Here is a 25,898-nt window from a genome sequence, read left to right as displayed (position 1 = left end):
TTGTACTCTGTTACTTTCTCCCCACCCCCACCCTCCTCTCATTTATCTCTCCACCCATCAGGCTCTCTGCCTATATTCCTGATGAAGGGCTTCTGACCGAAACGTCGATTTTACTGTTCCTCGGATGCTGCCTGAACTGCTGTGCTTTTCCAGCACCGTTCTAATCTAGACTCTGCAGTCATTGTTTTTACCTCGTTGATTTTAACCCTACTGTGAATCCTCTTGCAAGGATGCCTGCCTTGAAGAAGTTTTCCTCCTGTCTCTACAAGAATCTCAGGGAGTCCCTCTCCCACTGCAACTCCCAGGTCGTCATCTCTGCCCTGAAGCTCTTTGTCCTACCTGCCTATCTTCTTTTCCACCTATCCACTTCACCCCCCCCCCCCGACCTATCACCTTCATCCCCTCCCTCACTCACCTATTGTACTCTATGCTACTTTCTCCCCAACCCCACCCTCCTCTCATTTATCTCTCCACCCTTCAGGCGCTCTGCCTGTACTCCTGATGAAGGGCTTCTGCCCGAAATGTCGATTTTACTGCTCAGATGCTGCCTGAACTGCTGTGCTTTTCCAGCATCATTCTAATCTAGACTTCCATTGGTGACATGTTGCACCTTTGAGCCGTAGAGCAAAGCAAAAGCAAATCCATATCTCAGTGTAGGTAACCTTACTAACTGAATATTTCAGCTGAGGGGGTGCAGAATTTCAGAGAAGAAATTAAACCAAAACTTCCGTCAGCCATCCCAAGTGAGTGTCAGATCTCATCACAATTTTGAGGGAATGTGTTGGAATCCATCTCAGTGATTTGGTTAATATTTATTGCTCAGTCAACATCACCAAAATGGTATTGAGCCCTTTATTTCATAATCATTTGTAAGAGCTTGCTGTGGGCAGGTAGGCTGCTATGTTTTAATGTACAATATTGATTACATTCCAAACAAGTACTTCAATAGCTCTAAAGTCCTTTCAAGGCATCCTGTGGTTGTGAAAGGCACTGTATAAGTGCAAACTCATGATTTGCTTTTGGGATTAAAAACACATGTTACTGCAAACAATTTATGACTCTTGCTCCAATTTTCTCCTCATCCAACATTTTGCCGTAGCACAGATTTCTCTGAAACGTGGCTGACAGACGTCACTGAATTGGCTTTGCTGGTAGGACATGCCTCATGGAAGTCTGCACTTGATGTACTCCCTCTGTAGAGAAATACATTAAGAGTTTCCCATTTACTTTGGATTAGGTACACATCATGCATACAGTTAAAATCCTGAAATTGTGAAAATATTGGATGTTTTCATACCTGAAATCTGAAACATTACAACATGAAGTAACCAATCAGCCATTGTGCTTGTGCTGCTAACTGTTCTTATTTGCTTATCCATTCCATATATTCATAACGTTTCATATGGAGTTGAATGCAGTTTTAAGAAAGAATGTAAGTTATTATTTCTACTGTAGTTAAACCTCCTGTGAAAAATAATTCTTCTGGTTTCCCACCATTCCTTGAGTGATAATTGGGCCATGACACTTGAAACCGATTAAATTATTAACCAATGGGAACAGGCTTTTCCTTTCTATTCTTAAACCTTTAACATATTTGAAATATTTCCAAACTACTTGACCAAAAAAATGTCTGTCTTTCCAGCTTTAAGTTCTCTTTCTGATACTTCATTTCTTATTTTTGAGCGTAGATTTCCTAGGTTATGGAGCAGTAAGTGGCATCTATTCTGCTAGTGGGAGTTTACCTGGAAGATGTTCATAGTGTTGACTTTTTGCATTTAATCAGGAAAGTAATTATTTAGCCTAGCTCTGGACTCAATGTCGAGTTCAATAACTTTAGTGCTTGAGTTCTCCTATATCCTTACCCCAACCTCTCCATCAGGCCTTGCTATCATATAGTAGACAAGGGCTCGTCTACTGAGGTGGTATGGCTGAGGTTAGAAATAGGAGAGGAGAGGTCACAATGCTGGGAGTTATTATAGGCCTCCACAGAAAGGAACAGAGTGGTCATTATGGGGGTCTTTAACTTCCCCAACATTGACTGGAAATGCTATAACTCTAGTAAGTCAGATGGATCAGTTTTTGTCCAATATTTGCAGTATGTCGAAGGGCTGACGAGGGGAGGCCACACTGGGTCTGGTGCTTGTTAATGAACCAGACCAGGTGTTTGCTTTAGTGATCGGTGAACACTTTGGAGAGAGTGACCATAATTCAATTACGTTTAGCTTTGCAATGGAAATGGATAGGTACACGCTACAGGGCAAGAGTTATAGATGGGGAAGGGTAATTATAATGTGATTAGGCAAGACTTAGGTGGCATAGAATGGGGCAGCAAAATGCAGGGGAGAGGGACAATTGAAATGTGGAGCTGTTTAAGGAACAGATATTGCGTGTCCTTGATAGGTCTGTCCTTGTCGGGCAAGGAGGAAGTGATAAGGTAAAGGAACCATGGTTTACTAAAGAAATTGCATCTCTTGTTAAGCAGAAGAAGGAGGCTTATGTGAAGTTGAGATGAGATGATTCAGATGAATAGGTAGAATAAAGGAGAACCCTAAAGCTTTCTATAGGTATGTGAGGAATAAAAGGATAACTAGGGTAGGAATAGGGTCTGTCAAACACAGAAGTGGGAAGTTGTGCTTGGACCCTGTGGAGATAGGAAAGGTGCTAAATGAATATTTCGCATCTGTTTTCACTCAGGAAAAGGAGAATATTGTAGAGGAGAAGAATGAGATATGGGACATTAGACTAGAAAGGACCGAAGTTAGTAAGGCAGAGGTGTTATCAATTCGAGAAGTCCCCTGGGTCAGATGGGATTTATCCGAGGATTCTCTGGGAAGCTTGGGAGGAGATATTGGAGCCTTTGGCCTTGATCTTTGAGTCGTCATTGTCTACAGGTTTAGTACCAGATCACTGGAGGATTGCAATTGTGCCCTTTGTTCAAGAAGGGCAGGAGAGATTAGATTCCCTACAGTGTAAAAACAGGCCCTTCGGCCCAACCAGTCCACACTGACCCTCCAAAGAGTAACTCCCCCAGACCCATTTCCCTCTGAGTAACGCACCTAACACTATGGACAATTTAGTATGGCCAATTCACCTGACCTGCACATCTTTGGACTGTGGGAGGAAACCGGAGCACCCGGAGGAAACCCACGCAAATACAGGGAGAATGTGCAAACTCCACACAGACAGTCACCTGAGGCTGGAATTGAACCCGATCCTGATGCTGTGAGGCAGCAATGCTAACCACTGAGCCACCGTGCCGCCCTTGAAAAGTAGAGGTTGGATGACACAGGTAATTACAGACCCAGGTAATTACAGGCTGCGGTAGGAAAGGTTTTGGAAAGGATTATAAGAGATAGGATTTATAATCATCTAACAGCAACAATTTGATTTCAGGTAGTCAACATGGTTTTGTCAAGGGCAAGTCATGTCTCACAAACTTCATTGAGTATTTTAAACAGGTGACCAAGTATGTGGATGAGGATAGGGCAGTTGACCTGGTGTACATGGACTTCAGTATAAGTTCCACATGATAAGCTGTTGGGGAAAAAAATGCAGAGGCATGAGATTAAGGGTGATTTAGCAGTTTGGGTTAGGAGCTGGCTTTCCGTAAAAAGGCAGTGAGTGGTGGTTGATGGAAAATATTCAGCCTGGAGTCTGGTTACTAGTGGTGTGTCACAAGGATCTGTTTTGGGACCACTACTGTTTGTCATTTTTATAAATGACTTGGACACAAGCATAGGTGGATGGGTCAGTAAGTTTGCAGATGACACTAAAGTCGGTGGAGTAGTGGACAGTGTGGAAGAATGTTGCAGATTGCAGGCAGACTTGGATAAACTGCAGAATTGGGCTGAGAGGTAGCAAATGGAGTTCAATGCAGTTAAATATGAGGTGATTCACTTTGGTAAGAATAACAGGAAGGCAGAGTACTGGGTCAATGGAAAGATTCTTGGGAGTGTGGATGTGCAGAGGGATCTTAGAGTCCATGTACATAGATCCTTGAAAGTTGCCACCCAGGTGGATAGTGCTGTTAAGAAGGCATATGGTGTGTTAGGACTTTTTGGTAGTGGGATAGAGTTCCAGATCCGTAATGTCATGCTGCAACTATACAAAATTGTCGCATTTGGAATATTGTGTACAGTTCTGGTCGCCATATTTCGGGAAGGATGTGGAAGCATTGGAAAAGGTGCAGAGGAGATTTACTAGGATGTTGCCTGGTCTGGAGGGAAGGTCTTATGAGGAAACACTGAGAGACTTGGGTCTGTTCTCATTTGAGAGAAAAAGGCTAAGAGGGGATTTCACAGAGACATACAAGATGATCAGAGGATTAGGCAGGGAGGACAGTTAAAGTCTTTTTCCTAGGATGATGACGTCAGCTTGTATGAGGGGGCATAGCTACACATTGAGGGGTGATAGATTTAGGACAGATGTCAGAGGCAGGTGCTTTACTTAGAGAGTGGTAAGGGCATGGAGTGCCCTGCCTGCTAATGTAGTTAATTCACCCACATTAGGAATATTTAAATAATCCTTGGATAAGCAAATGGATGATGATGGGATAGTGTTGGGGGATAGGCTTAGATTAGTTCACAGGTCAGCGCAACATTGAGGGCAGAAGGACCTGTTCTGCGCTGTACTGTTCTATTTTCTATCATATAAAATGGAGAGAACTGCAGGTGCTGTAAATCAGAAACAAAAACAGAAGTTGATAGAAAAGCTCAGCAAGTTGGCAGCATCTGTGGAAAGAAATCAGAATTAACATTTTAGGTCCGGTGACCCTCCTTCAGAACACTCCCTCCACCCTATCCTCTGCATATAAACCAACCTTTTCCTTAAAACTTATGGCAGCTAGGAAGGGTCACTGGACCCAAAACGTTAACTCTGATTTCTTTTCACAGATGCTACCAGACGTGTTATTGCTGCTATTACATACCACCTATTGTTAGCCACTAATGGTCCCCATTAACAGCGATTCACCCTCCTAGCCTGATTGTATCCACTCTTTTGTCTGTGCAACTGCTGTTCTCTCTCTTTGGGCTCTATCCCCACCTATCACTTACTCCTTACTGCTTCTGCCCATCCTATCTTCTGCATGTAAACTGACATTTTCCTGGCTACCATCAGTCCTGAGGAAAGGTCACTTGATCTGAAATGTTAACTCTGATTTCTCTCCACAGATGCTGCCAGACTTGCCGAGCTTTTCCAGCAATTTCTATTTTTGTCTCTGATTTACAGCATCTGTGATTCTTTTGGTTTTTACTTGGTTTATTTTGCTCCTCAAGTCAATTCCTTAACAAATGATTGGGGCACCTGGACAGAGGAGATTAAGTCATTGAAAAACGAATGGGTTTTGGTGGGGATGGTCTGGGATGTTAGAGTCAATGAGGTGACGAATAACGTGTAGACAATAACCCAGCGACATTGAGTTTCTATGTTTGGAGACTTGTTGGTGAGATAAAATACTAAGAAGTGTAAGTGAAAAACCTTTGTTCCTGATATTGGAAAGAGGGTGACTGGTAATATATTCTGACTTTTGAATGTCTGGCCTTGCCTTTGCACATTTGCCAAGAACAAAGCATAGAGCCTTGTTTTGAATGTAGCTATGAAACCTAAATGGACAATTAAAATGGAAGAGAATTAATTAAAACAGTTTACTAGCAATAGAATAGCTCTCTTGTGATTTTAGACAGGAAGTAGGTTTAATGGATGGCTGCTTAATTGGTTTTGGACATGGGAGGTGCGGGGAAAGGGGTTGTGATGAGTTGCAGAGGATCTTATGTGGCTTAACTGAAGCACAGTTGTTGAAAGTGCCAGTTCAGCATTTTGCAGTGTTCTGTCTGAACAAACAATAAACCTTGTGTATGTTGCGGGTGGGATCATATCTAGAAAAGAGTAAGAAAGTCAAAGTTGCAATTAGATAAGCTTTTCAGCTTGACACTGAGCTCCCTGGTATAACCTGCCAAATATCAGTTGGCACAAATTCAGGATTAGTGCTGTAAGAGAGCTTGAGCTTGAGAATTTTTTTTCATGGAAAAAACTCTTGGGATATTTTGCCAGATGCTGTTATTAAAACCAGGTGAATAAAGATCTGCGGGGGGGAATTAACTGAGTGTTTCAGGGAAAGTGCACAAAGAGAGCAGAGATGTGGATTCAAATAACTGGTAGCTCACACAATCATGCTCAAATCTGAGATTCTAAACATTTTGAGCAGCAGTTTTGCACTTTTTTGAGGATAAAGAGTAGAGTACCTGAGGGTCCTGTGCAATTGATATATTTTTATGTAACACTCTCCCTGAAATAGTGTCAGCGGCCATCTATATGACGTGTGCCAAAAAAGGCAGCTTTTAATCTATTCTCATTTTTTTTTGTACATCTTTAATTTTCTTCTGTTGGTGTATATGAAAAGATTAATCTTGAAAATGTAGGCTGAATGGCCTGCTGCTGTTCTACAGATATCGATGATGGCCTGGTACTATAACAGATGACATCATAGTTTTAAAGTTCCAATTTGTTTTGTAAATTTGGCAATGTTGATAAAGGCTAAAACCTTAAGCATAAGCTACTAAATTGCACAACTTTCTGGCATTAATGTGAAGTTATTTCATGAGTTGTGGAGTAATTTACTTTGTTCTTTCAGTCTTTGATATTAAATTGATACTGAGATTTTGCCCATTTATACCTATGTTCTCCCCATCTCCCAACCTTTTAATTCTTGTCCTTTTATTGTTTCAGCTGTGGGAATAGGGTCCTGGTGCTTCCACATGACATTGAAATATGAAATGCAGGTAAGCAACTGCGCAGCTATCTCATTCATTAAAGGTTCGGTTTCTTGGCTACCTGTTTACATTTTGAATATTCTTAGTATGTGTGACAACGTAACATGATTTATTATTGTCACATGTACCTAAGTACGGTGAAATGTTTTGTTTCGCGTGCAGTACAGATAGATCATAGCATACTAGGGCATACAGTTCCTAATATGATTGAACAAAGTTATGGCTGAGCAGAAGGTGTACAAAACACAAGTTCACAACAGTTATCATCATATTTCAACTTCATAACCATAAGAAAAAAGAGCAGGGTTAAAATCTGGTCCACCCATGTCGATGAGATGGTCAAGAAAGCACAAAAATGCCTGTGCATTCTCAAGAAGCTAAGGACATTTGGCATGTCAGGAAAGACCCTTACTAATTTTTATAGATGCACCATTGAAAGCATTCTGTGCAGATGCATCATGGCTTGGCAACTGCTCTGTCCAGTACTGTAAGAAACTACAGAGAGTTGTGAACACAGCCCAGTCCATCGTGCAAACCAAATGTCCATCCATTGACTGCGTCTATATTTCTTGCTGCCAGGGAAAGGCAGCCAACATAATCAAAGACTCTTCCTACCCCGGTTATAATCTGTTCCAACCTCTTCCGTCAGGCGGAAGATACAAAAGCTTAAACACACACATAGACAGATTCAAGAACAGCTGGTTCCCTGCTGTTATTAGGTCCTCCCAAATTTTAAATATAATATTGACCTTGCTGTCTGAGCACCTTCGCTGCAGCCATAACATTGTATTCTTGCTCTGTTTCTATTAACCTAATGCACTTTATATGAAGTTAAAAGTCACACAACACCAGGTTATAGTCCAACAGGTTTGTTTATTTGGAAGCACTAGCCTTCGGAGCGCTGCTGCTTCATCAGGTGGTTGTGGAGTATAAAATTGTAAGGCACAGAAGTTACAGCAAAAGTTTACAGTGTGATGCAACTGAAATTATATATTGAAAAAGACCTGGATGACCATGTTGGGTTCAGTTCGTTCTTTCGGGGGCGGCACAGTGGCTCAGTGAGGCACTGCTGCCTCACAGTGCCAGGGACCCGGGTTGAATTCTAGCCTTTGGGGACTGTCTGTGTGGAGTTTGCACATTCTCCCTGTGTCTGCGTGAGTTTCCTCGAGTGCTCCGGTTTCCTCCCACAGTTCAAAGATATGCGGGTTAGGTGGTTTGGCCATGATAAATTGCCCATAATGTTAGGTGCATTAGTCAGAGGGAAATGGATCTAGGTAGGTTACTTTTTGGAGGGTTGGTGTGGACTTGTTGGGCGAAAGGGCCCGTTTCCACACGAGGGAATCGAAAAAAAAAATGTATATCCCAGAAGTTCTCAGATAAACTTTAACACGAGGTGCCGTGTCAGTTCAGAATGCATTGTAGGTGTGAAGTGCCCTGTGTGGGGCTGTCTGTGCCCCAATGTTCAGTCTGATTCTCTTTCTACAAAAGAATTTACAGAATCTTACATGGATTCATGCAGTTTTTAAGCAAAATAAAATGTAATTCAGCAAGTACAGATTCACCCCGCAAACGTGTGTGTGTGTGTGTGTGTGTGTGTGAGTGTGGGGGTATGTGTGTGTGAGTGTAAACAGGTATAAGTCTGAGAGAGGGTGCGAGTGTGAGAAGGGCAACAGATAAATGGAAGCACCAACACCTGCAAGTTCCCTTCCAAACCTTGCACCATAGAGTTGGAACCATATTATTATTCTTTCACCATTGCGTCATAGTCTTGGAATTCCTTTATTAACAGCATTGTGAGGGTACCTAGGCTCACTAGGTTGACTGAGGTGATTCAAGAAGGCGTTGTGCAACACTGTTGTCTCAGAGGGAAATAATTGGAGGAGTCGGTTAGCTCAGTTGGCTGATTTGCAATGCAGAGTGATGCCATTTATAATAGCTCAATTCCCACACTGCCTGCGGTCATCATGAAGGACTCTCCTTTCAACCTCTCTGTTCATCTGGAGCATGGTGACCCTTCGGTTAAACCACTACCACTTGTTTCTCTCTAAGGAGAGAGCAACCTTGTTCTGATAGGACTTTGGCAACTTTGCCTTTGCCTAACTGTCTTGGTAAAAATGGAAGAGAAACGCTTGCAATTCTGTACCGCTGACGTTTAAAGCATCAATAGCATTCTATGTACTATTTTATATTATTATAGTTTTCTTGATTCCTCAGGAGTGCGCTGGTGCAAGCTTTCACAGGTTGTGCTTATCCAGTTCTTTCCCACATTTAATAGATGAATTTTTTAAAAATATAGTTTATTTGTGGGATGTGAGCTTCAATGGATGGGCCAGCATTTATTGCTGATACCTGATTTCCCTCAAGAAGGAGATGCTTTCTTGAGCTGTTGCAGCTCATTTGGTGTAGATACCCACACTGCTGTTAGTGAGGGAAGATGATGGATGATGGAAATGTGTTGCTGGAAAAGCGCAGCAGGTCAGGCAGCATCTAGGGAAGAGGAGAATCGACGTTTCGGGCATTAGCCCTTCTTCAGGAATGAGGAAAGTTGGTCCAGCAGGCTAAGATAAAAGATAGGGAGGAGGGACTTGGGGGAGGGGCGTCGGAAATGTGATAGGTGGAAAGAGGTCAAGGTGAGGGTGATAGGTCAGACTGGGGTGGGGGCGGAGAAGTCGGGAAGAAGATTGCAGGTTAGGAAGGCGGTGCTGAATTTGATGGATTTGACTGAGACAGGCTGGGGGGAGGGGAAATGAGGAAACTGGTGAAATCCGAGTTCATCCCTTGTAGTTGGAGGGTTCCGAGCCGGAAGATGAGGCGTTCTTCCTCCAACCGTCGTTTTGCTGTGGTCTGACGATGGATGAGTCCAAAGACCTGCATATCCTTGGTGGAGTGGGAGGGGGAATTGAAATGTTGAGCTACAGGGTGGTTGGGTTGGTTGGTCCGGGTGTCCCAGAGGTGTTCTCTGAAACGCTCCGCAAGTAGCCGGCCTGTCTCCCCAATATAGAGGAGGCCACATCGGGTGCAAAGGATGCAATAGATGATATGTGTGGAGGTACAGGTGAATCTGTGGCGGATATGGAAGTTTCCTTTGGGGCCTTGGAGGGAGGTGAGGGGGGAGGTGTGGGCGCAAGTCTTGCACCTCCTGCGGTTGCAGGGGAAGGTGCCGGGAGTGGAGGTTGGGTTGGTGGGGGGTGTGGATCTGACGAGAGAGTCACGGAGGGAGTGGTCTTTACGGAATGCTGATAGGGGAGGGGAGGGAAATATATCCTTGGTGGTGGGGTCCGTTTGGAGGTGGCGGAAATGGCGGCGGATGATGCGCTGTACATGGAGGTTAGTGGGGTGGTAGGTGAGGACCAGTGGGGTTCTGTCCTGGTGGCGGTTGGAGGGGCGGGGTTCAAGGGCGGAGGATCGGGAAGTGGAAGAGATGCGGTGGAGGGCATCGTCGACCACGTCGGGGGGGAAATTGCGGTCCTTGAAGAAGGAGGCCATCTGGGTTGTGCGTTTTTGGAACTGGTCCTCCTGGGAGCAGATACGGCGGAGTCAAAGGAATTGGGAGAATGGGATGGCGTTTTTACAGGGGGCAGGATGGGAGGAGGTGTAGTCCAGGTAGCTGTGGGAGTCGGTCGGTTTGTAGTAGATGTCCGTGTTGATTCGGTCGCCTGAGATAGAAATAGAAAGGTCGAGGAAGGGGAGGGAGGAATCTGAGACTGTCCAGGTGAATTTGAGGTCGGGGTGGAAGGTGTTGGTGAAGTGGATGAACTGTTCAACCTCCTCGTGGGAGCACGAGGCGGCGCCGATACAGTCATCGATGTAGCGGAGGAAAAGGTGGGGGGTGGGGCCAGTGTAGTTGCGGAAGATGGATTGTTCCACATATCCTACGAAGAGGCAGGCATAGCTGGGGCCCATGCGGGTGCCCATGGCTACTCCTTTTGTTTGGAGGAAGTGGGAGGATTGGAAAGAGAAGTTGTTCAGGGTGAGGACCAGTTCAGTCAGTCGAAGGAGGGTGTCTGTGGAAGGGTACTGGTCGGTACGGCGGGAAAGAAAGAAGCGGAGGGCTTTGAGTCCTTCGTGATGGGGGATGGAGGTGTACAGGGACTGGATGTCCATGGTGAAAATAAGGCGTTGGGGACCGGGGAAGCGAAAATCATGGAGCAGGTGGAGGGCATGGGTGGTGTCCCGAACGCAGGTGGGGAGTTCTTGGACTAAGGGGGACAGGACGGTGTCAAGGTATGTGGAGATGAGTTTGGTGGGGCAGGAGCAGGCGGACACAATGGGTCGGCCGGGGCAGTCAGGTTTGTGGATTTTGGGCAGGAGGTAGAAGCGGGAGGTGCGGGGTTGTGGGACTGAGGTTGGAGGCGGTGGATGGGAGATCCCCCGAGGTGATGAGGTTATGGACGGTCTGGGAGATGATGGTTTGGTGGTGGGGGGTGGGGTCATGGTCAAGGGGGCAGTAGGAGGAGGTATCTGCGAGCTGGCGTTTGGCCTCAGCGGTGTAGAGATCGGTGCGCCAAACTACTACCGCGCCTCCCTTGTCTGCTGGTTTGATAGTAAGGTTTGTTAGTGAGGGAATTCAACCCAAGATTTCAACCCAATGACTGTGAAAGCACAGTAATGTATTTTCAAGTCAGGACCGTGACTGACTTGGAGGGAAACTTGCAGATGGTGGTGTTCCCTTGTATCTACTGCCACTGTCCTTCATGTGTTTGAAGGATCTTGTCTAAACAGCCTTGATAAATTTCTGCAGTGCATCTTGTGGATTTGGTGGAGGAACTGGATGCTTGTAAATGTGGTGACAATAAGATGGGCTGCTTTATTCTGAATGGTGCCAAGCTCCTTGAGTGTTGTTGGAGCTTTTTTGTCCAGGCAATTGGGAATTATTCCATCGCATTCCTGACTTGCGTCTCTTTGACAGTGGCTAGGCTTTGTGAATAAGGTGAGCTAATCACTTCAGAATTCCTGGTCTCTGACTCGCCATTGTAGCCATGTATTTGTATAGTTCAATTCCTGGTTAGTGGTAACCCTCCCAAGGTGTTGATTCTATACTGCTTTTGATTCGGTCTGGTGATAGTTGTTGCCTGACATTTGTGTGGCATGGCTGTACTTGGCACTTCGTGGTACAAACCGATGTTGTCCAGGTCCTCCTCCATTTGAACATGGACTGCTTCAGTGTCTGAGAAGTTTCACATGATGCTGAATATTGCACAATCATCAACCAGCAACTCCACGTCTGACCTTATGATGGGAAGGGCTGTTGTAGTGTCATGGTAAAGTTCTTACCTATGGGCCAGAAAGCCTGGATTCAAGTCCCACTTGCTCCAGAGGGGGCATCTCATGCTTTTCTAAAACAAATCAATTATTCAGAAGTATTTTTGGGAGGGTGTGTGGTAGGCTAGTATTCCAGAGCTCTAACTAATTCAATAGAGATGAGAATTGAAATCCCAGAAACTTAAAGGCTCTTATGGTGCAGTAGCAGTGTCCCTACTCTGAGCTAGGAGATCTGGTTTCAAGGGCCAGTTGTGTCAGAGGTGTATAATGACATCTCTGAGCAGGTTAATTAGAAAGTCCCTGAGGAAGTACTGCAGAGATGTCCTGAAACTGGGATAACTGATCTCAAACAGCCATAACCATCTTCCTTTGTGCTAGATATGACTCCAGCCAGTTGAGTTTTGGCCCCTTATTCTCACTGGAGTCTTAACTTGGCCATGGGCACTCCCAGTCAAATGTAGCCTTGATGTCAAAGGCAGTCGCACTCTCCTCTCACCTTTGGAATTCAGCTTTTTTGACTGTTTGAACCAAGGCTGTAATGAGGTCAGGAGCTGAATAACCCTGGCAGCACCCAAACTGAGTGTCAATGAGTAGGTTATTGTGCTGCTTGTTAGCACAGTTGTGACCCCTTGTGTCACTTTACTGATGATTAGGAGTAGATTCGGAATTTCAGGTTTTATAATTTTTCTGTTGATGTAACCAAAATCGTATCTTGGATATTGCTTTTTTCTTCCATCTTCCAGTATAGTAGGGGAGTTAAGGGGAATGGAATTGTTCCTCAATTCTTTCTGGTCACTGCAATTTTGAAGTATGTATATGTGGAGTTTGAGCAAGACTGATTGAGTATGACCTGTTTCCACTGCAACTCTGCTCCTCGCCACTTACCCTAATCAAGGTTGCATGACCGACAGTGTTTGCAAGCATTGGTTGTGTTCCTGGCTGTGGTATCTTCCTCAATATCTTGCATTTACATTGTTCCAGTTGGCTTGTAAATTCCTCGTGTTTGAGTGCTTCCTCTGAGAATTGCAGCAGTCCTCTTGCTACTGTAAACAGTTGATATCATTATCCAAGTCAAAGTTTATTGTTGATCTTCAGAGTGATTTAGGTTTGCTCTGGTATTTGGGCTTCATTAATAAGTTAGGCAATTAGTTAACTATCTTATAGTTATGATTTGGAGATGCTGATGTTGGACTAGGGTGTACAAAGCTAAAAATCACACAATAACCAGGTTATAGTCTAACAGGGTTGCTTGGATGCACTAGCTTTCGGAGAGGGCGGCACGATGGCACTGTGGTTAGCACTGCTGCCTCACAGAGCCAGAGACCCGGGTTCAATTCCCGCCTCAGGCGACTGACTGTGTGGAGTTTGCACGTTCTCCCCGTGTCTGCGTGGGTTTCCTCCAGGTGCTCCGGTTTCCTCCCACAATCCAAAGATGTGCAGGTCAGGTGAATTGGCCATGCTAAATTGCCTAGTGTTAGGTAAGGGGTAAATGTAGGGGTATGGGTGGGTTGTGCTTCGGCGGGTCGGTGTGGACTTGTTGGGCCGAAGGGCCTGTTTCCACATTGTAAGTAATCTAGTCTAATCTAAAAGCACTGCTTTTGGGGAACAAGATTTGTTATGCATTACATGCAAGGAACTACTCATGTTACTGATGTTTCCTGCTTCTCTATCCAATTTTACCCTTTCCTGAGCTTTGACTTACCCCTTTAGGTTTCTCCAGTTTAACCCGTTATCCTTTATGTGTTAAACTGAGATGAGAAGAACCTGGAAATACTGTCATTTTAAAGTTCAACACCATCGTAGCTTGGACATGTCTCAGTTCCTTCATTGTCGCATCGCCCAATGCCATTCAATATGGTGGATCTTCTGATCCATCTTCTCAAACAACAACTCAGGTTGGTCAGTAAAGATGAACTTTGCTAGCAAAATCCACACCCCTACAAATAAAAGGGATGAGGGAAAAATAACTGGATAGTGAGGTATGACCAGAATGCTAATTGTCACTCAGAGCAATGTGTGACATGTAATTTAACCTCCAAGTTAATACCATATCAGGATCTCTGAAACAGCAGAACCAGCAGCTGAATGTGGGTGTCAGCACAGAACTAGACATTTGTTACATAGTAACAGAAACAGGAGTGGGCCATTTGGCCTGTCGAGCCTGCTCCACAATTCATTAAGATCGTGGCTGATCGATCTCAGCTCCTCCTACCTTAATTCTTTTACCATGCAAAAACCCATCAAACTATGTCTTGAATATATTTAATGAACCTGCCTCTACTGCTTCCTTGGGCACAGAATTCCATAGATTTACTACTCTCTGGGGAAAAACTTCCTCTTCATCTCTAATCTAAATCTACTTCCCCTAAGCTTGAGGCCATACCCCCTAGTCGTAGTCTCACCCACCAACAGAAACAACTTGCCTCCCTCTATCTCATCTATCCCTTTCATAATTTTATATGTTTCTATAAGATCCCCTCTTGTTCTTCTAAATTCTAGCATGTACTGTCCCAGGCAACTCAACCTCTCCTCCTAGGGTAATCCTCCTCACCTCCGGAATCAACCTGGTGCATCACCTCCAAGCCAGTATATCCTTTCTCAAGTAAGGTGACCAGAACTGCGCAAATACTCTAGGTGTGGCCTCACCAACACCTTGTACAATTGCAGCAGAACCTCCCTGCTCTTAAATTCAATCCCATTAGTAAAAAAAGCCAATATTCCGTCTGCCTTCCTGATTACCTGTTGCACCTGCAAATCAACTTTTAGCAATTCATATATGAGCACGCCTAGGTCCCTCTGCACAACAGCATGTTGCAATTTTTCACCATTTAAATAATACTCTGACCTACTATTTTTACTTCCAAAGTGGATGATCTGACATTTTTATGCATTGTACTCCATCTGCCAGGCCCTTGCCCACTCACTTAACCTGTCTAAACCTCTGTGCAGACCCTCCACATCCTCTGCAAGTTTGCCTTTCCATTCAATTTAGTGTCATGAGCAAACTTGGATATGTTACACTCTGTCTCCTCTTCTAAATCATTTATAAATATTATGAACGGTATGAGATAGACAACATTGAACGAGTTGCATGTGTAATGATGATATCTGTGTCGACACTCTGACACGTTTGCAGCGCCTGCCATAACAGGATTTTACAGTGTTGTTGTCCTGAAGGCTGGGCAGTTTGCTGCAAACAGATCATTGTTACCAGAGTATTGACACGGATGCCACCATTACACATAAGGATACCTCTCACCATGTACTCGGTGAGCACTTGTGCGACACGGCCAACATTGTCTATCTCAGACGCTGCAGGTAAGGATGCCCTGAGGCATGGTACGTTGACGAGACCGAGCAGACGCGACAACAATGGATGAATGGACATCGTGCAACAATCACCAGGCAGGAGTGTTTCTTCCCAGTCAGGAAACACTTCAGTAGTCTGGGCCATTCAGCCTTAGAACTTCGGGTGACTATTCTCCAAGGCAGACTTCAGGACAAGCAACAATGCAGAGTGGCTGAGCAGAAGCCGATAGCAAAGTTCAGTATCTATGGGGATGGCCTCGACCGGGACCTTGGGTTCATGTCACACCACAGGTGACTCCACTGCATGATATACTCTCTCACACACACGCGCTTCTACGTATTCACATACCCATGCTGATCCTCTCTCATAGACAAGCTCCCTCCCATATGCACACATATACACTCTCTGCACTCTCATCCAGGCACGCACCCTCTCACAGACACATAACACATCACACTCAACTAAACTTACACACATACATACACCACACACTCTTTCATGTGCGCAATCATTCTGCCACTCCTACATGTGCACATAAATTTAAGGAGTGAATTTGTTTTTGCAGAATTACATTTTATTTTACTCAAAAACTGAATGAATCCATGTAAACTCTGTAAATCCCACCTTAGAAATAGAACCAGTCTAACTCAACATTGAGACACAGGTAGACCTCACACCTTAATGCATTGTCTGTGTTGAGATGGCACCTATTGTTAGAAAAGATAGACCTTTCTTAAGAATGTAATTTAAAAGAAGTTCTGGGATTTATACATCAAAGAACAGAAACCATCACGTCCCAATCCAAGAGATGAAATACTTGATCTAAAATTGTTTAATGTATCATCTCCAGGACACTGTAGTCATTTGGCTATAAATTCTGTGTCTTATGATCGTATTCTCCACAGTCACCTGATGACGAAGCAGTGTTTTGAAAGCTATTGTTTCTAAATAAACCTGTTGGACTATAACCTGGTGTTGTGTGATTTTTAACTATTTCTTCTTTAATAGCCTCCAGTATTTTCCTGACTATAGATGTCATGCCAACTGGTTACAGTGCAGGAAGAGATTATTTAGTATTTCAAGTCTGTATTGGCTCACTCTCAGCTTCTCACCCAGTCTTATCTTCCAGTCTCATTCCTCTAACCATGTATATTGTTCCTTTTCAAATAACTGTCTAATTTCTTTTGTAGTTCTTGCCTCTGTTACACTCTCAGTCATGCATTTCAGAGCACAACCACATAGTGTATGATATTTTTCCTTCTATCACTTATGCTTTTTTAACGCTTTAAATCTGTACCCTCTTGTTCTAGATTCTTGCAGTGAGAATTCTTTCTATTCATTTACTCTGTCTGGATGACTCATCATTGTGAATATTTCAACTGTATCTCCTCTGAGCCTTTGCTTCTCCAAGGACAGTAGTGCCAGCTTCTCCAATCTGTTTTCATAACTAAAATTGCTAATCACTGGATCCTTTCTTGTAATCCTCTTCAGCACTCTGTCCAATGCCTTCCGAAAGTGTGACACCCAGAACTGACGTAGTACTTCTACTGAGAGGCTAAATGTTTATTTTACAGAAGTCAACGTAACCTCCTTACTCCTTTGTGCTATTCCCTTATTATTAAAGCCTAGGATATTGTTTGCTGTATTAACTACTTTCACAATTTGCCCTGCCAGTAAGCCTAACCCAGGTCTCTCTGCTTTTGCTAACCTTTTAGAATTGCACCCTTTGTTTTATATTGTCAGTGATCTTCCTGCCAAAATGCATCATCTCTCACTTCTCCACATTGAACATTATCTGCCTCTTATCTGTCCATTCCTCCAATTTGTTTTTGATATTTCCAACTTTTGTGTCATCTGCAAAATTGGAAATTACGCAAAGGCTATGATCAATAATGTGTGTGGAAAATCGGGTATTCTAGCACAAGCCCTGGGAACCTGTATGACAAACTTTTCCCCAGCCTAACAAACATCCTTTTAACCATTCCAGTATCTGCAGTTCTTGGTTGTATCCTTGAACTGTTACTTGCCATAATTCTTTACAGATGAAAGGCTGAGGGGAAAGGAAATGAGAAGGGAAGTTTCCCTGAAATTTTCTATCTTTAAATCAATTTTATGTTTTTAAAGTTGTTTAACTTTAAAAACATAAAATTGATGTAATGATACAATTAATTTTGCATAACTTTCAATCTGGGGGAAAAAAACTCTGATATTCATACTCTTACACTGCTCATTATGGTCTTTATACCCGTCTTTCTCCTCTAAGATTGTGTGCATTGAATGGAAAGATTGACTGAAGCATAAAACCCGCAGGCTAAAAGCATTTTGTTTATAGAAGTACTATGAAGTCCAAAATCTCCAATATCAAGTTTTTTTTTAAACCAGCTTCTCAGACTGTGGAAATACAGTGTCAAATTATTGCTATATTTCAAAAAATAACTTCCAAGGTCTTCAAAAATAGAGTCTCAATTAAGGGATAAAATAGTGGTTTTCAATTGCTTTGACTCTTCAAAGCTCTGCTCCTCTCCCAGAATGCACACTTGGATCACCGGAAAGTTAATAGTTGTATTTGCTATTTAAGTTGCTCAATCACAAAAAAATCAACGAGCAGTTCTAGGGAATCTTCAGAAGTTAATTATGAGGCTTTTTAAAAGCGAAAACAGAAATTCAATTTAATTAGAAAAAGTATTTGGTTCCATTGGTCTGCAGGTGCCTTTAAGCTAGTATAACATGCATGATGGAATTGTTAAAGTAACGTTGTAGACACCTTCAATCTATACTAATGTAATTTATGTAGGAATTATATTGGATATACTGTACTTTGCCAGTAAAATTCATTCTCTTATTTTCACTTTTTGTCCTAGTTGTTGGATGAACTTCCCATGATCTACAGCTGCTGTATATTTGTCTACTGCTTGTAAGTACTTAAAAGTAGTTTTGGATTCTCATCAGAGTTTATAATTCATGACTTATTTTGCATAATTCAAATTCTAAAACATCCAAACTTGCGGAAGGAAATCTAGTTAAACCATAATCCCATTCCATCACTTAATCTTCTCTGTGCCCTTTTTTGTTCTGTTAACTGCTTCTGTTCCCATTAAAAATATGTTTCAGCATCAAAGTCAGAAAGGAATGCTCAGAATCTTCTGTTGCACAACTTTTTAGCTTGGGCTTTTTCTTTTTCATTTGTGCAGTATGTTTGATAATGCTGTGAAATATTAAAAAGATATGTGTATGCCTGTCAGCAAATCTGTCCCCACAGGCTATATTTTAGCTGCAATTAACCTATTAGTGGAGGAAGGAATTCTGTAGCATTTATACTTCACAACCCTAACCCCACCAATTGACCAATTGGTTGTTATACTACAGTAGAAGTTTTTTAAAACTTAAAAACAGAAGTTACTGAAGAAACTCAGCAGCTTTGATAGTATCCATGGAAAGAAAGCAGAATTAACTTTTCAAGTCCAGTAATTTGATTTTATTATTGTCACATATATTGAGAGACAATGAAAATAATTTTTTACGTACTATCGATGTAAATCATAGCATACATAAGTACATTGGGGTAACAGAACAGAATGTAGAACACTCAGACATCCCACAGATCTTGAAGAAAAAAATTCATGGCATTGACGAGATGGACCAAAGGCTCCGTTTCCATGCTGTGCAACCCTATGTCTCTGTATAATTCTTACTCTAGAGTGTTACTGCTGCAGAGAAGGTGCAGAGAAAGATTAATGTGAACATAGGGCAGCACAATGGTTAAATGGTTAGCACTGCTGGCTCTCAGCATCCAGGGACCCTCATTCAATTTCACTCTCGGGTGACTGTCTTTGTGGAGTTTGCATGTTCTTCATGTGTTTGTGTGAGTTTCCTCCAGGTGCTCAATTTTCCTCCCACAGTCCAAAGATGTGTAGGTTAGTGGATTAGCCATCCTAAATTGCCTATAGTATCTAGGGATGTGTAGGTTAGGTGAATTAGCATGGGAAGTGCAGGGTTACAGGGATAGGGTGTGGGGGTGGGACTCAGTGGGATGCTTCTCTCCAGAGGGTCATTATGGACTTGATGGACCAAATAACTTGCTTCCACATTATAGGGTTATATGATTTTAGGTCCATTACAAAGTCTGAGAACAGCGGGGAAAAAGCTGTTCATGAATCTGTTGGTATGTGTTTTCAAACTTCTGTATCTTCTGCCCAACAGAAGAGGGTGGAGGAGATTGTATCCAGGGTGGGAGTGGTCTTTACTTATGTTGGCTGCTTTCCAGAGGTAGCAGGAAGTATAGATGGAGTCACTGGATGGAAGGCTGTTTTGTGTGCTGGGCTGGGCTGTGTTCACAATTCTCTGTAATTTCCTGTGGTCTTGGGCTGAGCATTTACAATATCAAACTGTGATACATCCAGATAGGGTGCCTTCTATGGTGCATTCATAAAAACTGGTAAGAGTCCTTATGGACATGCTGAATTTTCTTAGCTTTCTGAGGAAATAGAGGTGTAGGTGTATTTTCATGACTTTAGCGTGACGTGGATAGGCCAGGATAGATTGTTGGTGATATTACTCCTTGGAACTTGAAGCTGTCAACCATCTCCCCCTCAGCACCATTGAAGATAGGGGTGTGTTCTCCACTTTGCTTCCTGAAGTTGATGACCAATTCCTTCGTTTTACTGACATTGAAAAGAGATTGTCTTTACACGATGCCACTGAGTTCTCTATTTCTTTCCTGTATTTTGTCTTGTTGTTAGGAGAAAGTGAGGACTGCAGATGCTGGAGATCAGAGTCAAAAAGAGTGGTGCTGAAAAAGCACAGCTAGTTAGGCAGCATCCAAGGAGCAGGAGAGTCCACTTTTCAAGTATATAAGCTCTTTATCAGGAATGTCTTGCTGTTTTAAGATTCAACCGACTACGGTAATGTCATCAGCAAAACTGTTGGAGTTAGAGCAGAATTTGGCCATATAGTCATGAGTGTATTAGGAGTATAGTAAGGAGCTGAATATGCAGCCTTGTGGAGCACTGGTGTTGAGGATTATCGTGGAGGTGATGTTGTTGCCTAACCCTACTGACTGTGGTCCGTGGGCTAGGAGGTCAAGACTCCAGTTGTAGAGGGGGTTGCAGAGTCCTAGGTCTTGGAGTTTGGAGATGTGTTTGGTTGGAACTATGGTGTTGAAAATAGAGCTGAAGTCAGTAGTTAGGAGTCTGACCATAGGTATCCATGTTATCTAGAAATTTCCAGGGATCAGTGTAGAGTCCTGCTGTGGACCCTTTCGAACATAGAACATAGAACAATACAGCACAGAACAGGCCCTTCGGCCCACAATGTTGTGCCGAACATTTGTCCTAGCTTAAGTTCCTATCCAATTCCGCTTAAAGGTCACCAATAATTCTGACTCTGCCACTCCCACAGGCAGCGCATTCCATACCCCCACCACTCTCTGGGTAAAGAACCTACCCCTGACGCCCTGTGGGCGGCACGGTGGCACAGTGGTTAGCACTGCTGCCTCACAGCGCCTGAGACCCGGGTTCAATTCCCGCCTCAGGCGACTGACTGTGTGGAGTTTGCACGTTCTCCCCGTGTCTGCGTGGGTTTCCTCCGGGTGCTCCGGTTTTCTCCCACAGTCCAAAAGATGTGCAGGGTCAGGTGAATTGGCCATGCTAAATTGCCCGTAGTGTTAGATAAGGGGTAAATGTAGGGGTATGGGTGGGTTTCGCTTCGGCGGGTCGGTGTGGACTTGTTGGGCCGAAGGGCCTGTTTCTACACTATAATGTAATGTAATCTAATCTAATCTAATCCCCCCCATACCTTCCACCCTTCACCTTAAATTTATGTCCCCTTGTAACACTCTGTTGTACCCGGGGAAAAAGTCTCTGACTGTCTACTCTATCTATTCCTCTGATCATCTTATAACCCTCTATCAAGTCACCCCTCATCCTTCGCCGTTCCAATGAGAAAAGGCCTAGCACTCTCAACCTATCCTCGTACGACCTATTCTCCATTCCAGGCAACATCCTGGTAAATCTCCTCTGCACCCTCTCCAAAGCTTCCACATCTTTCCTAAAGTGAGGCGACCAGAACTGCACACAGTACTCCAAATGTGACCTTTCCAAGGTCCTAAACAGCTGCAACATTACCTCACGACTCTTGAATTCAATCCCTCTGCTAATGAACGCTAATACACCATAGGCCTTCTTACAAGCCCTATCCACCTGAGTGGCAACTTTCAAAGATCTATGAACATAGACCCCAAGATCCCTCTGCTCCTCCACCTCACTAAGAACCCTACCGTTAACCCTGTATTCCGCATTCTTATTTGTCCTTCCAAAATGGACAACCTCACACTTGACAGGGTTGAACTCCATCTGCCACTCCTCAGCCCAGCTCTGCATCATATCTAAGTCCCTTTGCAGCCGACAACAGCCCTTCTCACTATCCACAACTCCACCAATCTTCGTATCGTCTGCAAATTTACTGACCCACCCTTCGACTCCCTCTTCCAAGTCATTAATAAAAATTACAAACAGCAGAGGCCCCAGAACTGATCCCTGCAGAACTCCACTTGTATCTGGGCTCCAGGCTGAATATTTACCATCTACCACCACTCTCTGACTTCGACCGGTTAGCCGGTTCTCTATCCAACTGGCCAAATTTCCCACTATCCCATGCCTCCTGACTTTCCGCATAAGCCTACCATGGGGAACCTTATCAAATGCCTTACTAAAATCCATGTACACTACATCCACTGCTCTACCCTCATCCACATGCTTGGTCACCTCCTCAAAGAATTCAATAAGACTTGTAAGGCAAGATCTACCCCTCACAAATCCGTGCTGGCTGTCCCTAATCAAGCAGTGTCTTTCCAGATACTCATAAATCCTACCCCTCAGTACCCATTCCATTACTTTGCCTACCACCGAAGTAAGACTAACTGGTCTGTAATTCCCTTTTTTGAACAGGGGCACAACATTCACCACTCTCCAGTGCTCTGGTACCACCCCCGTTGACAGTGAAGACGAAAAGATCATTGCCAACGGCTCTGCAATTTCCTCTCTTGTTTCCCACATAATCCTAGGATATATCCCGTCAGGCCTGGGGAACTTGTCTATCCTCAAGTTTTTCAAAATGCCCAACACATCTTCCTTCCTAACAAGTATCTCTTCTAGCTTACCAGTCCGCTTCATACTCTCCTCTTCAACAATACGGTCCCCCTCATTTGTAAATACTGAAGAAAAGTACACATTCAAGACCTCTCCTATCTCTTCCGACTCAATACACAGTCTCCCACTACTATCGGACCTACCCTCGTTCTTGTCATTCTCATGTTTCACACATATGCATAAAAGGCCTTGGGGTTATCCTTGATCCTACCCAACAAAGATTTTTCATGCCCTCTCTTAGCTCTCCTAATCCCTTTCTTCAGCTCCCTCCTGGCTATCCTGTATCCCTCCAACGCTCTGTCTGAACCTTGTTTCCTCAACCTTATGTAATCCTCCTTCTTCCTCTTTACTAGATATTCAACCTCCCTCGTCAACCAAGGTTCCCTCACACGACCATCTCTTTCCTGCCTGACAGGTACATACATATCAAGGACACGTCATATCTGTTCCTTGAAAAAGTTCCACATTTCCACGACATCCTTCCCTGACAGCCTATGCTCCCAACTTATGCTCCTCAGATCCTGTCTTGCAGCATCGTACTTACCCTTCCCCCAATTGTAAAACCTACCCTGTTGCACGCACTTATCTCTCTCCATAACCAAGGTGAAAGTCACAGAATTGTGGTCACCATCACCAAAATGCTCACCCACTAACAAGCCCATCACTTGTCCTGGTTCGTTACCGAGTACCAAATCCAATATGGCCTTCCCTCTGGTCGGACAATCTACATACTGAGTTAGAAAAGCTTCCTGGACACACTGCACAAACACCGCCCCATCCAATGTACTTGATCTAAAGAGCTTCCTATCAATATTTGGGAAGTTGAAACCGCCCATGACTACTACCCTGTGGCTTCTGCACCTTTCCAAAATCTGTTTCCCAATCTGTTTCTCCACATCTCTGCTGCTATTGGGGGGCCTATAGTAAACACCCAACAAGGTGACTGCTCCTTTCCTATTTCTGACTTCAGCCCATACTACCTCCAAAGGCAGATCCCCCTCGAACTGCCTTTCTGCAGCCATTATCCCATTTCTAATTTGCAACGCCACACCCCCTCCTTTTTTTACCCCCCTTCCCCAATCTTACTGAAACATCTGTAACTAGGGACCTCCAACAACCATTCCTGTTCCTCTTCTATCCACGCTTCCGTGATGGCCACAACATCGTAGCCCCAAGTACCAATCCACGCCTTAAGTTCACCCATCTTATTTCCGATGCTCCTTGCTTTGAAGTATACACACTTGAACCCATCTCTGTGTCCGCAAGTTTTCCCTGTCAGTGCTACCTTCTCCACAGCCTCCCTACATTCTTGGACATCCTGAAAAACAGCTAACCTACTTGATGGACTACAAGTCCGGATCCCATCCCCCTGCCAAATTAGTTTAAACCCCCCCGAAGAGTGCTAGCAAACCTACCTCCCAGGATATTAGTGCCCTTCTGGTTCAGGTGCAACCCGTCCTGCTTGTACAGGTCCCACCTTCCCCAGAACGCAGTCCAATTGTCCAAATACCTGAAGTGCTCCCTCCTACACCATCCTTGCAGCCACGTGTTCAACTGCACTCTCTCCCTTTTCCTTGCCTCACTGTCACGTTGCACTGGCAACAACCCAGAGATGATGACTCTGTCTGTCCTAGCCTTTAGGACTAGCTTTGCCACAATAGACAAATTTATAATGGATCAAAGTAATCTGCGAGGCTGGCATTGATGTATGCCATGACGAACCTCTTGAAACACTTCATAATGATTGATGTCAGACCTCATCGGGGATGGATGCATTGTTGCCAGCGATTTGACTTGACTTCACTTTGTAGCTTGTTCTTCAGTGATCCTTCTTGGAGGCTTCGATGTCTATGTCTCATTGTGAGATTGCTCCAGTAATGTTATTGACTGAGATCATCTGTAGTTGAACAAAAGATGCTGTAACTCTTAACCAGCTGAGAAACAAATCCAGACTCAAGAATGCATTTAGTTCTTAAGTCACATTGTTCTAGTTGTTTTGAATACAAACTAAATAGTTGTCGAAGAGGAGCACTGCAGCACTATGTACTGTGGTAGCATCTAAGTGCCTTGTGACAGGCAGTCCTTGTTCACATTAAAATGTTTACAACTTTTATCAATGCTTCATAATGACTAAATATGTTAAATATTGACATATAAGTAGCTGTGCTGATTTAGAGACAAAACAATCTGTGGCAAGAAATGTGCACTATTTGCAATTCTTTATATCTGATGAGTCAGTTTTACTTGGTATTAACTATTTGGTAACAAGCAGGAGTACTGTACTAATAAACTGTTTAAAAGGGGTAAAAACAATGACTGCAGATGCTGGAAACCAGATTCTGGATTAGTGGTGCTGGAAGAGCACAGCGGTTCAGGCAGCATCCTAATAAACTGTTTAGCCTATTGAGGCTTCCTGATTCGTTTGCCTGTTTGAACTGATTATCTCATTGTTCTTATTTGGCTGTTCATTCATCAGCTGGTTATGGGATCCACTTTATTGTGTGAATCTGATAGAAAGTCTTAAGAGTGTCTTAAGAATCATAATGAGAATTGTGTTTTGAGTATTGGGAGACTTAATGGAGATTTTTTACAAGTCTGAAAGTTTTTAATGAAGTTGACAGGGTGAGGATATTTCCATTAGCAGAGGATTTAGTAACCAAACGATGCAGATGTAAGATAACTGGTGATAAAGGGGGATGAGAATGTTTTCAATGTAGTGAATGGGAGACTGTCAGTCCCAGGAAGCAGGTTCAGTAACAGCTTTCAAAATAGTGTGGGATTAATATTTGAAATGGAATAAAAACTACAAAGCTTTGGGAAAAGAGCTGGGAATGTATTGATAATTGGATAACTATTTGAAAGAGCCAAAATAGACCTGGTGAAAAGCAAAATACTACAAATGCTGGAAATCTGAAATGAACACTGCAAAAGCTGGAGAAAATCAGCAGGTTTGGCAGCATCTGAGGAGAGAGAAAGAGGTAATGTTTTGAGTCTGGCATGACTCTTGCAAAAATTGCTATTTATTCTTTCTGTTTTTTTGTATTGCAACAGTGAGTGGAAGTTAACATAACAAAGTCATAGTCATAGATGTACAGCATGGAAACAGACCCTTTGGTCCAACTCATCCATGCTGAGCAGATATCGTAAATGTTCCCATTTTCTAGCGGTTGGCTTATATCCCTCTAAATCTTTCCTCATCATATACATGTCCAGATGCCTTTTAAATGCTGTAATTGCACCAGTCTCCAATATTTCCTCTGGCAGCTAATTCCATACATGCACCACCTTCAGCATGAAGAAGTTAACCGTTAGGTCCCTTTTAAATCTTCCCTCTCTCACCTATGTCCTCTAGTTCTGGACTCCCCTACCCTGGGGAAAAGACCTTGGCTATTCACCCTATTTATGTCCTTT

The 25,898-nt window shown here is 43.5% G+C and overlaps 1 protein-coding gene across 1 annotated transcript in view; it reads left to right on the top strand.

Annotated features, from left to right (window-relative positions):
* Positions 1-25,898, top strand: part of acer3 (alkaline ceramidase 3) — a 195,590-nt gene that overhangs the window by 66,500 nt on the left and 103,192 nt on the right. Inside the window, exons 3-4 of the mRNA XM_043692440.2 lie at positions 6,727-6,779; positions 18,204-18,256. Of these exons, the coding sequence (XP_043548375.1) occupies positions 6,727-6,779; positions 18,204-18,256 (106 nt within the window). The remainder of the gene's footprint in view (positions 1-6,726; positions 6,780-18,203; positions 18,257-25,898) is intronic.

This window comes from Chiloscyllium plagiosum, unplaced genomic scaffold, assembly GCF_037043375.1.
Source record: "Chiloscyllium plagiosum isolate Xiang-an unplaced genomic scaffold, Cpla_swu_hap1 HiC_scaffold_6, whole genome shotgun sequence".
In the NCBI taxonomy this organism is placed as follows: domain Eukaryota; kingdom Metazoa; phylum Chordata; class Chondrichthyes; order Orectolobiformes; family Hemiscylliidae; genus Chiloscyllium; species Chiloscyllium plagiosum.
This window is presented reverse-complemented; position numbering and strand designations above follow the sequence as displayed.